Below are 15,905 nucleotides of genomic sequence, written 5' to 3'. Positions count from 1 at the left end.
ACACTCCCAGCGGGTAATCCACACAACTCTGTTGTTTGTGTAGGATTCTAATATACAGTAAGCTTGGAAAGTGCTGGGTTAAACAAAGTTAAACAGATTCCTTACTGGTGATTCTCTAAGAGGGGTTAAAATATTCAATATTCTCCAAATGAACTAGACATGGAATGCCTTTCTAAGACATTTCCTTTTTAAAGAATTCTCAGTTTGTGAAAGACTGTGCTAGGTATTAGCCCATGGGACTACCTACGGACAGAAGGACAGAAGGATGACCTGGTGACTGAAAACAACACATCGTCTCCAGAGTGGGAGAATGACCAAGTTTCATACGCTTATCAAGAGAGAGTCTTGTTTGGGGATTCATTTGTAAGACTACCCCTAACTTCGAAAAATTGTGTGTAAGTTGACGTCTTACTACAAAAGCATGTAAGTTCATTATAGAACATTTGGATATAGAGAAATGTATTCAGTAGAACACTAAAGGTCACACATAATTCTGCCATGTAGAAATTGCCATTTTAAAATTTTTGTGTGTTTTCTTCTAATCTTTTGTATGCATATTTTTAGGGACTTTAGATCAGCCAACAGATCCTGGTTTTTTTCACTTAATATTGTCATAATCATATTTCATGTTATTCAAATTTCTCCTCAGCATTATTTTTAATAGCTGTATGATAACAGTTGATCAAACTCACTTGAATATCCTTGATGATGGACACCTAAGTTCTTTTTTGATTCCTTTTATTGAAAAATCATCTATATTGAGGTATAATTTACAAACAAAATGTGTCACAAGTGCATAATTTGATGAGTTTTGAAAGATGCGTGCACTCATGCAGACACCACTGCGATCCAGATATCAGACATTCCCCCCCTCCCCCCCCCCGCCACAGATGCCCTCTCCTTCTCCCAGTCGCTCTCCCGTCACGCTCAGATTCCTATCAGCACCAGTCACCCTTTCCTAGAGCATCGCATGCGCGGAATTACACAGTCCATGCTCTCCCTCCAAGTGTGCCAGGTGTCCACTCCTTTTCACGAGTGAGCAGTATTCCTCGTGCGGACACATCATCCGCCAGCTGATTAGACACTGGGGGAGCTAACGCTTTATGAGGACTAAAGCTGTTATGCATATTCATGGATAAGTCTCTATGTGGACATACATCTTCATTTTTCTTTGGTAAATGTCTAGGAAAATCACTGGTCACGTAGTAAATATAGACTTGGTTTTATAAGAAAGCCAAAGTGTTTTCTGAACTATTCATACTTCCGTTAGTAATGCATGAGCGTTCCGGTTGTCCCAGCATCCTCAGTAATACTTGGCTCTGTTGAGTTTTTCCATTTTGCCGTTCCAAAGGGAGTGCAGTGGTACCACACTGTCGTTTTAACGTGCATTTCCTAGATGATGATCTCACTGAGCATCTTTTCATGTGCTAAGTGGCCATGTGTGGAATTCCTTGTGTGAAGTGTCTGTTCAGACATCTGGCCCATTTTTTTAATTGAATTATTTGTCTTCTTTCTTTTGAGTTACGGGAGATCTTTGTATGTTCTAGATATAAGTCCTTTGTCAGATGCAAATATTACATTCATTTTCTCCCAGACCAGTGTTTGACTTTTCCTTTTCTTAGTGGTCACTTTCAAAGAATAGAGGCTTTTAATCATGACATTCATTTTGTCATTTTTTTCTTTTATGGTTCTTGCTTTTGGTGTCCTAAGAAATCCTTGCCTTTGCCCCCAATTGATCTAAACATTTAAGGCAAACACACACAAAACAAAAAGCCATAGAGAATGATAAATTGAACTACATGAAAATGTAAAACTTTGGTATTTGCAAGGCACTGTTAAGAAACTGAAAAGGCAAGTCATGGGCTGAGAGAGTATATCCGCAAAACATAAAAACTCTCGTAACTCAGGAACAGAAAACAACCTCAGACGTTTTTCCCTGCCCCAAAGTTGCAAAGCTTTTCTCCTATGTCTTCATCTAACAGTTTTCGATTTCCACTCTTGCATTTATACCTCTGCTCCATTTCAACTAGTTTTGTGTGCGGTATGACACTAGGGTTGAGATTCACGTTTTTACCCCATATGGGTATTCCTGATTCCAGCACCATTTGATGTAAAGACTATCCTTCTCCAATTAATTACCTTGACAAGTTTGTAAAAATTCAATTGTCTATATAAGTGTGTGTCTATTTCTGGGCTTTATATTCTGTTCCCTCGATCTGTAAATCTGTCCTTGCATCAATATCATGCAGATTAAGCATTAAAAGAAATCTGAAACTCAGAGAGTAAGTGTTCTCCAGCTTTGATCTTCTTTTTCAAAATGATTCTAGATCCTTTGCATTTCCACGTAAATTTTAGAATCAGCCTGCCAATTTCTACCAAAAAAAAAAAAAAGCTTGTGATTTTGTTCAGGAATGTACTGAATCTACAGATTAATTTGAAGAGAACTGGCATCTTATCAAGTCCTCCAATCCAAGAACATGGTGTATCTCTCCATTTATTTAGGGCTTTTTTGATTTCTCTCATCTATGTCTTTTAGATTTTGGTGTACACATCTTTTATGTATTTTATTAAGTTCACTCTATTTCATTTTTCTGATTCTATTTTAAGTGGTAATGTGCTTTTTTAAAAATTTCAATTTCCAATTGTTCATTGGGAGTACATAGAAATACAATTGACTTCTATGTATAGACCTTGTATCATGTGATGTTGCTAAATGCACTTGTTAGTTTTAGTAGCTTTTTGGGTAGATTACCTAGGTTTTCTATGTACTACATCATGCTATCTGTGAATAAGACAGATATGCATCTTCCTTTCATTTCTTTTTGTTTTTTTCTTTTGGCTAGGATCCAGGACAATGTTGAAAAGGTTTGATAAAAGCAGACATCCTTGCCCTGAGCCTCATTTTTAGGAGAAAATTATTCAGTCTCTCAACATTAAGTATAATGTTAACTGTTGGTTTTTCTCAGAGGTCATTTATCAGCTTGAGGAAATTTCCTTCTATTCCTAGTGTGCTGAAAGTTTTATTTTATTTTATTTTATTTTTTAATAATAGTTGTTAAATTTCGCCAAATGCCTTTTTCTGCCTCTGTTGAAAAAAATCATATGGCTTCTCTTTTGTTTTCTTAATATGGTGAATTACATTGATTTTCAAATGTTAAACCAACTTTGCATTTCTAGAATACATCCCACTTGGTCATGGTGTACCAACTTTTTATATATTGATAGATTCAATTTGCTAATATTTTGTTAGTACTTTTATGTTTCTTTGTTCTTGTGGAATACTAGTCAGTATCTTTCTTTTCATGTAACATTTTTATTTTTAGCATCAGGGTAATGCTGGCCTCATCAAATGAGTTCGGAAGTGTTCTCTCTTCTGAGTGAGTATAGAAAGGGTATTATTTTCTTTCTTAAATGTATAAAATTCAGCTTCTTTAACAGACATAGAACTACTAAGATTTATACATATCTTGAAGTCAGTTTTGACAATTTGTGTCTTTCATGAAATTTGCCCATTTCCTCTAACTTGAAAAAGTCATCAGCAAAAAGCTGTTCATAATATTTTCTTACTATTCTGTTCATGTCTGGAGGATCAGTAGTGATGTTCCCTCTTTTATTTCTACTACATATAATTTCTGTCTTCTCTTTTTTTCCTGGATAGAGGTTTATCCAGGTTTTGGTTGCACTGATTCTCTCCATTGTTTTCCTGTTTTCTACTTCATTGATCTCTGTTTTTATCTTTATTATTTCCTTCTTTCTGTTTGCATTGGGTTTAATTTGTTCTTCTTTGTCTAGCTTCTTAAGATGGAAGCTTGGATAACTGGTTTGGGCTCTTTCTTCTTTTTTAACGTTAGTATTCAAAGCCACAAATTTCTCTTCAAGCATTGCTTTGGCAGTATCCCACACATTTTGATATGCTGTTTTCATTTTCATTTAATTCAAAATATATTCTAATTTCCCTTGTGATTTCTTTTTAAACCTGTGAGTTATTTAGAAGTGTGTTGGGTGGTAAGCTCTAGAAATGTCAATTAGGTCAAGTAAGTTTACTATGTTGTTCAGGTCTTCTGTATCCTCAGATATTTTCTGTCTACTCGTTCTGTCAGTTACGAAGAAAGCAGTGTTGAAGTACACAAGCATAAAGTTCATTTGTCTTTTTTTCCTATCAGTTCTGTCAGTATTTTGAAGTATCTATAACTGGGTGTAGATACGTTAAAAAGTATTACATTTAAAAGTATTGTGTTCATGAAGAATCAACCCTTTAAAATTATGAAATGACTCCTTATTCCTTCTAATTAAATGAAGTCTATTTTGTCCCATATAAATATAGCCACTCCAGTTTCCTTATGGTTAGTGTTTGGACGTTTTATTTTTTCATCTTTTTACTTTTAAACTATCTATGGGTTTATATATAAAGTGTGTCTCTTGTAGACAGCATATTGCTTTTTTTTTTATCAAGTCCAACTATATCACCCTTTTAATTAGAGTATTTACCATGGATGTAATTATCAATATAGTTATTATTTGTTTTCTATCTGTCCCATCTGTTATTTGTTCACACTCCCTCTTCTCCTGCTTTCTTTTAGGTGAGTATTTTTTAGGATTGCATTTTGACTCCACTATTGGCTTATGGCTATTTTTCATTGTGTTTTGTTTTAGTAGTTTCTCTGGAGTGTGCAGTACATACTTTAACTAATTGCAGTCTGTCTTCAAATAATATCATACCAATTCCCAGCTGGTGTAAGAATCTTCCAGTAATGATGCACTGTTTCCATCCTGTCCCCACTCTTTGTGCTACTGTTGTTATACAATTTATTTACATAAGTATTAGAAACCTCATAATGTATTGTCATTATTTTTACTTTCAACAGTCAATTACCTTTCAAAGAAATTTTAAAACGAGGGGAAAACTTTTATATTTTCCCACATTTTGGCTATTTCTCTTGCTCTTCATTCTTCCGTATAGATCCAAGCTTCAAACTAGTATCATTTTCCTTCCGTCTAAATGATTGCTGGCGATGGACCATCTCAGCCTTTGTTTGTCTGGAAAGTCTTTAACTCGCCTCCATTTCTGAGATGGTTTCCTCGGGTACAGAACTCGAGGTTTAGGTTGCTTCCCGTAGTTTAAAGATGTTGCTCCAAGGTCTTCTTGCCTTCCATAGTTTCTGATAACAAAACTTTCCTATATTTGTTCCTCTGTAAATAATTCTATTTTTTCTCTGGCTGCTTTAATTTTTTTCTCTTTAGCATTTATTTTCAGTAATTTGAGAAATTTTTGGCTGTTATTTAATTCTTTTCCTGTGCCCTCCCCGCTTTTCCCCCAATACTCTGATTACACATATATTAGATTGTCTGATTTTGTCTCACAGGTTAATCAAATCAAACTCTGTTCTTTTTTTTTTTTTTTTTCCTACAGTCTTTTTCTTCCTGTGCTTCATCGTGGGTCATTTCTAGTATTACGTCTATACGTTTACTAGTTTTTTTTCTGCAGTATCTAATCTATTCTCAGTGCCAACAGTGAGCTTTTCATTTCAGATACTTAATTTTTCATCCTTAAAAGTTCCATTTGGCTCTTTAAAAAATAAATATATTTCCTTATCTCTCCTCACTATACTCATGATTTTCTTAAAATACTTGACATAGTTATAATAGCTATTTTACCTTCTTTATGCACTCATACCATCATCTTTTTTATTCCTCAGTCTGTTTTTATTGATGGATTTTCCTCTTGGTTTTTGGTCACATTTTCCTCCTTCATGACAGTCCTACTAATTTTTGGTTGAATGCTGAACATTAAGAACTAAGGAAACAATCCCATTTACCATTGCAGCAAAAAGAAAAAAATACCTAGGAATAAACCTACCTAAGGAGGTAAAAGACCTGTATGCAGAAAACTATAAGAAAGTGATGAAAGAAATCAAAGATGACACAAACAGATGGAGAGATATACCATGTTCTTGGATTGGAAGAATCAATATTGTGAAAATGACAAAACTACCCAAAGCAATCTACAGATTCAATGTAATCTATCAAATTACCAATGGCATTCTTCACAGAACTGGAACAAAAAATTTTACAATTTGTATGGAAACACAAAAGACCTTGAATAGCAAAAGCAATCTTGAAAAGAAAAACGGAGCTGGAGGAATCAGCCTCCCCAACTTCAAACTATACTACAAAGCTACAGTAATCAAGACAGTGTGGTACTGACACCAAAAGAGAAATACAGATCAATGGAACAGGATATAAAGCCCAGAGATAAACCCATGCACATATGGTCACCTTATCTTTGACAGAGGAGGCAAGAATATACAATGGAGAAAAGACAGCCTCTTCAGTAAGTGGTGCTGGTAAAACTGGACAGCTACATGTAAAAGAATGAAATTAGAACACTCCCTAACACCACCTACAAAAATAAACTCAAAATGGATTAAAGACCTAAATGTAAGGCCAGTCACTATAAAACTCTTAGAGGAAAACGTAGGCAGAACACTCTTTGACATAAATCGCAGCAAGGCCTTTTTTGTCCCACCGCCTAGAGTAATGAGAATAAAAACAAAAATAAACAATGGGAGCTAATTAAACTTAAAAAGCTTTTGCACAGCAAAGTAAACCATAAACAAGAAGAAAAGACAACCCTCAGAATAGGAGAAAATATTTGCAAACGAAGCAACAGACAAAGGATTAATCTCCAAAATATACAAACAGCTCACACAGCTCAGTACCAAAAAAACAAACCACGCAATCAAAACATGGGCAGAAGACCTAAATAGACATTTCTCCAAAGAAGACATACAGATGGCCAACAAACAGATGAAAAGACTCAACATCACTAATTATTAGAGAAATGCAAATCAAAACTACAGTGAGGTATCACCTCACGGTCAGAATGGCCATCATCAAAAAAATCCACAAACAGGACTTCCCTGGTGGCACAGTGGTTAAGAACCTGCCTGCCAATGCAGGGGACACAGGTTCGAGCCCTGGTCTGGGAAGATCCCACATGCCACGGAGCAACTAGGCCCGTGAGCCACAACTACTGAGCCTGTGCGTCTGGAGCCTGTCCTCCGCAACGAGAGGCCACGATAGCGAGAGGCCCGCACACTGTGTTGAAGAGTGGCCCCCGCTTGCCGCAACTAGAAAAAGCCCTCGCACAGAAACGAAGACCCAACACAGCCAAAAATAAATAAAGAAATTAAAACAATAAAAATAAAAAAATAATAAAATAAAAACAATATTATTAAAAAAAAAAGAAATAGAGACACAGACGTAGAGAACAAATGTATGGATACCAATGGGGAAGGGCAGGGGGTGGGATGAACTGGGAGACTGGGATGGACATATATACACTATTGATACTCTGTATAAAAGAGATAACTAATGAGAACCTACTGTATAGCACAGGGTACTCTACTCAATGCTCTGTGGTGACCTAAATGAGAAGGAAGTCCAGAAAAGGGGACCTATGTATACGTATGGCTGACTCACTTTGCTGTACAGTAGAAACTAACACAACATTGTAAAGCAACTTACACGCCAATAAAAATCAAAAGAAAAAAAAACTTTATGCTTTTGAGTCTAGATTTTACTGTATTCCTTTGAAGAACACTGGGCTTTGCAATGGTCAAAGGCTAAGTTATTTGTATCCAGTTTGATCCCTTTGAAGTTTGTGTTTAAGCTTTGTTAGCCTGGGTCTAGAGCAGCCTTTACTCTGGGGATCAGTCCCATCACTGAGGCATAGCCCTTCTGGAATCTTACTTCATCCTCTGAGTGAGGATGGTCACTGAGTGAGAACGCGGTCTCTCCATTACGGCTGAAGCTCATGTGCCTCCCAAGCTTGGGAACGCTCTAAGAAACCTTCAATTCCACCTCCCAGGCAGTTCCTCATCCAAGCTTGTGGAATATCTTCTTAATATTCAATAAGGACTCAGTGGGATCCTTATGCACGTTTTGGGAACTCTTTTTCTTTGCAGATCATCACACCTTTCTAGAACTCGGCTCCACAACATCCAGGTGCCTCAGACTCTCTGAATTCTGACCTCTACCTCCTCAGCTTTCAGCCAACGGTTGTTCTCTGTTGAAGTTCCTCTTCCACGCTCCCTAGTGGAGACCATGTCTCCAGGAAAGCCGGGTGATTGCAGGGCTCACCTCACTTGTTCCTTTTCTACCAGGGATCACGGTCCTGCACTGACCATTGCCCAAACAGTGTTTTATATATTTCATATAGTTTCCTAGTTTTTCAAGATAGAAGGTTTAATTTGATTTCTATTATTCCATCATAGCTAGAAATGGAAGTCCTTTCTTATATTTTAAAAGTGAATCTTGGAAAAATGTCTGAAAGATCTTCAAAAAGTTAAACACAGAATTACCATATGACCCAGAAATTCCACTCCTAAGTTTATAACCCAAAGAACTGAAAGCAGGGAGGGACTGAAACACATATTTGTATACGCGTGTTCACAGCAGCTTCATTCACAACAGCCAAAAGGTGGGGGCCACCCAGGTGTTAACGGATGATGGACAAGCTACATGTGGTCCATCCACACAATGGAATATTACTCAGCCTTAAAAAGGAGTGAAATGCTGACACAGGATATAACAGGGATGGAACCTGAGGACATAAGGCTCAGCGAAATAAGCCAGTCACAGAGGGACAGATATTGTGTGATTCCATTGATATGAGGTCCCTGGAGTCATCAAATTCAGAGACAGAAAGTAGAATGGTGGCTGCCAGGGGCTGGGGGAGGGGGAGGGGAGTCAGGGTTTAATGGAAACAGAGTTTCAGTTTGGGGAGAAGAAAGAGTTCTGTGGACGGATGGTGGTGATGGTCGCCCAACACTGTGAATATACTTAATGCCACTGAACTGCATGTCTAAAAATTATTAAAATGGTAAATTTTATGTTATATATATTTTATCTCAATAAAACAATCAACAAAAAAGAATCTTCCATCTGTAGTGAAGGATTTCCCCCAAATCTTTCAAATAGTCCAATAAAAATCTGACTTCAAAATTTGTGTAATGCAACAAGTAGATGTAGTGTGTGGATCATTTTGGTATAAAGGGGAGCGCTGGCCCAATTGCAAGACTCAAGTGAGATCTGCAGATTAGACAGTACTCACTTATCAGTGCGATTTCCTGACTTTGATGGCTGCATCGCATTCATGTTCGACAACGTCTCTGTTTATAGGAAATACACACAAAAGTCCAGGGGGATGGGGCCTACTCTCAATGGTTCAGAGAAAAGAATTATGCTGGTCATGTATTTGAAACTTTTCTGTAAGTTTCTATGGTTTCAAAAATTTAAAATATAAAGTGAAAGTATTGAAAAAAGTTTGTGTAACGTTATCACATTGATCTGTTAAGAGCAATCAGCAACAGTAAAATCCTAGTAAACTGAGTATAAACCATGATAGAAAATTTAAAGTTGAAAAGTAAAAACCTTAAAAACGTATTTAAAAATTAAGAAATTTTTAAAAAACTGAGTTAGATGGTGACAAACATTTGACCTTCACTATAACTGGGACTAAGCCCCTGCTTCACACTTTACAAGAGCAAAGGGGGAAAAAGACAAAATGCAGGCAGAGTAGCGAGCAAATGTCTGACAAACGTCCGTCAGTCATACTCACACGATGGTTTTTCCGATGTGCAGAAACGACTTCTCTACGAATTCCCGGACGCTGTGGACCTCCCCAGTGGCTATGACAAAGTCCTCAGGTTCATCATTCTGCAGCATCAGCCACATGGCCTAGAAAGAGAGGCAGAGCCACGTGAAAGCTGCACCCAGCTGCCCCTCGGGAACTATCATGTCACCAACGCACACCACCGGACAGGGACAGGGCTAACAGGTAAACTGAGGCACACAAAAACTCTCAGGAGCTTATCTGAGCACATGTTGATTCCAAAGGTGTTCAGGAGGCTCCCCACGCAGGGACAGCGGGGCAAGGCTTTTACAGAGGAGAAGCGAAGCGAAACAGAGCAAAGCAATTATTTGATCATCTGGGAAGCCGGGTGAGCTGCTGGTGAATCTGGGAAGCCGGGTGAGCTGCTGGTGAAGTTTCACTTCCTCGGATTCTGGTGCAGTGACTCTGGCTACCAAGGGCTAACGGCCTCCTTGTTTAGATGCTTTAACCTGTGTAGCCAGACAGTGACGACGAATCTGGTCCACTATCCTAACCACGGCAGTCGTGGTTCTCAAACTCTAAAGTGCGGCAGAATCATCTGGGGACCTCTGGGTACAGCCCAGGTGCACAAGCTGGGCAGCTGTTGCAGCACCTCTGTCTGCAGCAGCCCAGGTGAGACGCACGCAGCAGGACCTTGGACTACAGCTCACAGGTATGAGATGTTGAAGAGCGTCTGCACCAAATAACCTTTTCATAGGATATTTAAGAATCATGGAAGGAAGGCAAGAAAACATCATTTAAGGACAGGTGTCTATCCTCCAAAGTAGGACCAAATTTCTTAACAGTAAAGTTGGAAATTTACCACTGCGGTGACATGGTAAAGCAAAATATTCAACAATCCTTAATGGAAAAACAATCATATAACGAACAGCACTTTTAACAAGTTATCTGGCAGTGAAGACATCTGCGCAGAGTTAAGATTTCAGTAGCTGTGTTTGAAGGTCAGGGGCTCGGTGGGTGCGTCTCGCAGATGGGCTTTTTCAAGGAGGGCCGGAAGCCTAGCTGCATGTGAAAGACCCAAAACACGGCCCCAAAACTCAGCTCAGATGGCTCTCACCGTAGCAGCCAGGCCTAGAGTTTCTATAGCTTGGAACCACACGCTGATTTTAAAGATTCTGTTTATACAGACAGAAGATGAAGATTTTACAAAATTAAGTATAGCTGGTATCTGACAGCAGTCTCTTTAGGAAAAAAATCTAAGACAAAAAAAAAAACAACCACAACTCAATGTAATAACCTATAATGAAAAGGAATCTGAAAAAGAATATACATATGTATATACACATATATATGTATAACTGAATCACTTTGCTGCACATCTAAAACTAACACATTATAAATCAACTATATACTTCAATAAAAATTCTTTTAAAAGTCAATTTTTTTCATCACTCACACCCACTTTTCAAAATAAAATACGTGAAAGCAATAGTCACCTCATTAGAACGCAATCCCCAATATTATGTGCGTTGAGCTCTTGTTCTAACATTTATAGAAAACTATTGGTTGGTGTCCCCCTAGCTGCTGCTGGATAAGCTGAAACACAGGTTTCTGAGATCAACGGAGCAGCTTATTTTCTTTTAGAAAACACGATCAGCAACGTTTAATTCTTCCTTTATTCATTTCAATTTATGGCAGCCTTCTAAAAAATAAAAACGCGCACATTTCTCCTGTACTCGAAGTTTTTTCTTGTGAATATTTTGTATTTTGGTCTATTTCCAGATTGTTTTAAATTGTATTTTTGTCCTACGGAAGACAAGGCTTTCGGCAATTTCACAGGCCTTGGAGATGCGGCCCACGGGTGGGACGCTGGAAGCAGACCCAGGTCAGGGACATGCTGAGACGCATCGGACGAAATCGTCCTGGCAGGAGAGGGGTTTGTTCACATTCATGAAAGATCTGCAGTTTTGCTTTGCATTAAGAGATTATAGTTGATGAATTTATTTATAACACTTGAAAATTTTTACATGAATTATATTAATAATAAAGCTTGATCAGTTCTAAAAAGGCACAAAATGCAAGCTGTCCTCTTCATCGGGATGGTGCGTGCGGCTCCAAGTGTCAGACCCTGGGCCAGCGCCCTTGGCTGTTCAGCTCCTCAAAGGTGCCCTGGTCGTGGGCACCAGCAGAGGCGAGAGGCCCCTCTTGGTGTCCGCGTCTTGCAGGTATCCACCCAGCCTGGAATACCCTCCTCCTCTGCCTGGAACCCTCCAGCCTGGGCCCTGGCATGGCCTGTGTCTCTCCGGGTTTCCCCGGGATGATGGCATAGCACACTGGCTATACTGGCCCGAGCTGCCCTTTGGGCACCTCCCCAACTAAGCTGACCCTCTCACGGGCTGCGTGCACACACACGCACACACACACACGCACGCACACACACACACGCACGCACACACACACGTTTTGGCTTTCTTCAAAATGCTTCCAAAGTTTTTAGGAAAAATTAAATTATGCTTCTGGCTAGAATTTCTATCTGAACGTTTTTCTGAGGGATTAGTGTATGTACTTAAGGGTGTTTTACTTGAATTTCCATTCTAAAAATAACATTTCAAATAGGTCTTTCAGGACTGCTCAGCTTATTTTATTTCTTTTAAACACTATGTTGGGCTGGAACGGTTTTGAAAAAATCATATTTTTAATCATGTGAAAGAAAGCAAGGGCTGCTAAAAATAAAAGGAGAAGACATGAAGACTGGTTGAGGGTGGATGCCCCGAGACACCAGCACCAGCTCCCGGGCGCTCGGTCCATGCCCACCGGGAATCTGGGCACGCAGGAGGCCCTCACTTTCACCACAGTGAGTGCCAAGAATCTGCCCTTTTCTTTTCCAACCGACCATCCGCGGCCTTTGACCTACCAATTTCTAGGCATTTCCTTTAAAGTTCATACTGTCCCAGACTCCAGCCTGGGAATGGGAGGGAAAGGATATACAGCTCCAGATTTATTTGTTATTACTGAATAGTTTACTGGTTTTAAAACGCAGAGGGAAAGGCCTTGTTTGAATTTCCACTGAGCACAATGAGTCGTCTCTGACTGGTAAACGAAGACCGGTGACACTCCAGATCAGAAGATGAACAAGTCTGTGCTCTTCGGTGATCGTGGGTTAGTAATTTGCCACCGAGCCGAGGCCGGGCAGCCCATCACGATGCTCTGTCGTGTCCAGCACAAAGGTCCCTGTGTGGGAAGCGCCCAGGCCTGCACCTCCTCACACAGCTGCACACGCTGATCTGGTCCATTTCTTCCCTGATGGATGGCACGGCCGAGGGAAAGGTTCACCTCCCCTCACCTTCCTGTTCACATGCGGGACATGTGACCCGTGACTCGGCCGGCCACCCCTGTGCTCAAGTCCCCACCCAGCTCCGCCTTCCGGTGCAGAAACGCTCCTGAGGTGACAGGTTTCAGGCGTCTGCACTCTGGGCCTGTCACTCCCGGAATGAGGGGCCCCATAAGGATACGACTGACTTACCCACCTCCTCACACACTTATTTACCTCTGCCCTGACCTGATCACCAGTGCAAATAAAAACACGGCCTGCTTTTTATTTTTTAATCCATCCCACAGGGAGGAAAGACAAGCAGTTAAGGAATGTACCAAGGCTTGGGATTCTTCAACATCAAAATGTCCCTTGACGGCAAATGAACAGCGCAGCTCTCCAACCATGTCCCATGTTCACCTTGCTTTTAAGGCATATAAAGTCCAGGGGGAACCCCACTCCATGTCGCTGACGCTTGAAGGCCAAGTCTAGGTGGTTATAAGTATCCGCTCCATTTGGACATGTGCTCTCTTGTAACTATACAGTGAATCTATCTGTTTTACAAATCTAATTTAGAGAAGTCAAAATAAAACTTTCATTTAAAAAATTCTCCCCCCCCCCCAAAAATATTCCCCTCCCACACCTGCTCTTCGGCCGTACAGATCACGAACGCGGCAGTCACAGTGGAGGGGCCTCCTCTCTCCTGGATTCGGGAGCTTGCAGTGGCTCCCAGCTGGACCAATGGTGGAGAACAGCCAAAGTGCATCACCACAGCCGACTAGCTAGCCTTGATTCCACGCGTGCCTTTCGGGCTGTGATGTGTGTTTGTCTTGAAAACCTGGATTCGACAATTGCTTCCACCTTGCCATTAACCTCCGGCTCAGTATCCAAGCCACGGACACTTATTAACTGAGCTGTCATCCATGAATAACGAGATTTGTTAATCAAGGTTATGTTTAACTATGTTTATTTGACTGCTGCCTTTTCAGCCCTGTGCTTTTGTGCTTTACGGGCTACTGTCATAAAAATAATCTAAACATATACACATACATAAATATATACACATATATATGTATAAAAATAGGGGAGAAATTCTATGAGATAATTCTAATAAAAATCAGAGGCATTTGAACAAATGGAGATTAAAATTCCCCATAAAGGATTCTAAGTGTGGAACTGTTCACATACATTTTCTTTAAGCTCTGTTCAGTAGCTGTTTTCATCATGAGAGCCTGGTGTTTTCAGTTTGAATCAGGACTTCAAGGAGTCCTGGGCTAGGCTGGGCCTTATTCTTTGTGGGACACACATAGTTCGGGTGGGTTAACCCGGGGGAGTACCCCTTACTCTGACATAGTTGGGAAACAGGTACTAAATGACTAACAAACACGACTGTATTGAGAAAATCATCTAGCATAAAATCAAAACCTCAATCTATTAATTTCTTCATGGGTAAAAATACTGTTGTTTGTGAATTCCTTTGATTAAGGGTCTTTTAGACATTTTAAAAGTACAAAGTTACTGGACAGGAAAAAAATCGTTAGATGATACATTTTAAAAAACACCAAAAATAATAAAACAAATTTAGCAGGCTATCTAGCTCTTGCTATTAACATATCATTCAACATTGATACCAATGCACTGAAAGAGGCCAGACCTACACTTGCCCTGCCCTGCCCTTTTGTTCCAGCCAGGTCCACCAAGCTACGAAGTCCGAGGCTGGGGGTAACAACATACAGCCTGAAAGCTCTAGTCCTCTGGGAGTCACTCTGACCCAGTTTCCTGGAACACCATCTGCTGTCTCCGTATGCAGAGTCAGGTAACGTAGTTATTTATTGATCTCTGCGTACATTTTATCTCTTCCATGCTTCCACGCGCTCCTTTTCTCTTCCAGGCATGCCAATTATGCATGTGTTGTATCTCTCTTCTTCTGTGTTCAGGTCTGTTACTTGCTGCCTCATCATATTTACCCTTGTTCTCGTCCATATTATTATTATTATTTTTTTTTTTTTTTTTTTACGGGCGGCCCCGACCCCGCGCGTGACGTCACCGCCCGCTGCGGGCGCGTGGCGGCCCCGGGGCTCGACCACGTTCCCGAGGGCCCGCGTCTGCGGGTGGGCTTGGGGGTCGGTCGCGGGCGGCCTTTGAATTTTTTTTTTTTTTTTTTAATTTATTTTATTGATGGCTGTGTTGGGTCTTCGCTTCTGTGCGAGGGCTTTCTCCAGTTATGGCAAGCAGGGGCCACCCTTCATCGCGGTGCGCGGGCCTCCCACCATCGCGGCCTCTCTTGTTGCGGAGCACAGGCTCCAGACGCGCAGGCTCAGCAATTGTGGCTCACGGGCCCAGCCGCTCCGCGGCATGTGGGATCCTCCCAGACCAGGGCTCGAACCCGTGTCCCCTGCATTGGCAGGCGGACTCTCAACCACTGCGCCACCAGGGAAGCCCTCGTCCATATTATTTTATGTGATTTCCTCCTGCTTGTTCACCTGATCGTTTCTAATAACACTTACTTAAATTTTTCTTGCTAATGTGACTTCAACCTCTGGAATGATTTTCTCTCTCTTGTCCATGTCTTTACTGACTACTTCTAGCTTAACTCCTTCATTTATTTCCTTTAAGTCCAGGGTCTGCAAACGTTTTCTTAAAGGGCCAGAGAGTAAATACTTTAGGCTTTCGAATACTTTAGGCTGTAACACAGCCACTCAGCTCTGCCGCTGGAGCACAAAGCGGCCACAGACAACACAGCAAGAGGTGGGTGCAGCTGTGCTGTTTACAAAACCAGCGATTGGCCCACGGACTCTAATCTGCCCACCTCGGCTTCTGGCAAATGGAACCAAACTGCGCTGCCTGTAAGCTTCTTTGAATCCGTGGTACTTCCCTTTGCTGCTACTCCTTATGACCCGTATGTGCTGTTGGTCTGTCTCGTTTCGGTCCTTGTCCCCCCCTTGCAGCCCTCTCCCCAGGCCCACTCACCTTTCCCAT

General features: G+C 40.7%; 1 protein-coding gene across 2 annotated transcripts in view; it reads right to left on the bottom strand.

Annotated features, from left to right (window-relative positions):
- GMDS (GDP-mannose 4,6-dehydratase) overlaps window positions 1-15,905 on the bottom strand; it is a 486,505-nt gene that overhangs the window by 81,916 nt on the left and 388,684 nt on the right. For both annotated transcript variants that reach the window (XM_057554716.1, XM_057554715.1), the window contains exon 8: window positions 9,623-9,741. In XM_057554716.1, coding sequence (XP_057410699.1) covers window positions 9,623-9,741 — 119 coding nt within the window. The remainder of the gene's footprint in view (window positions 1-9,622; window positions 9,742-15,905) is intronic.

Source organism: Balaenoptera acutorostrata, chromosome 10, assembly GCF_949987535.1.
Source record: "Balaenoptera acutorostrata chromosome 10, mBalAcu1.1, whole genome shotgun sequence".
Classification (NCBI taxonomy): domain Eukaryota; kingdom Metazoa; phylum Chordata; class Mammalia; order Artiodactyla; family Balaenopteridae; genus Balaenoptera; species Balaenoptera acutorostrata.
The sequence above is the reverse complement of the archived record's forward strand: the minus strand, read 5'-3'. Positions and strand labels throughout refer to the sequence as shown.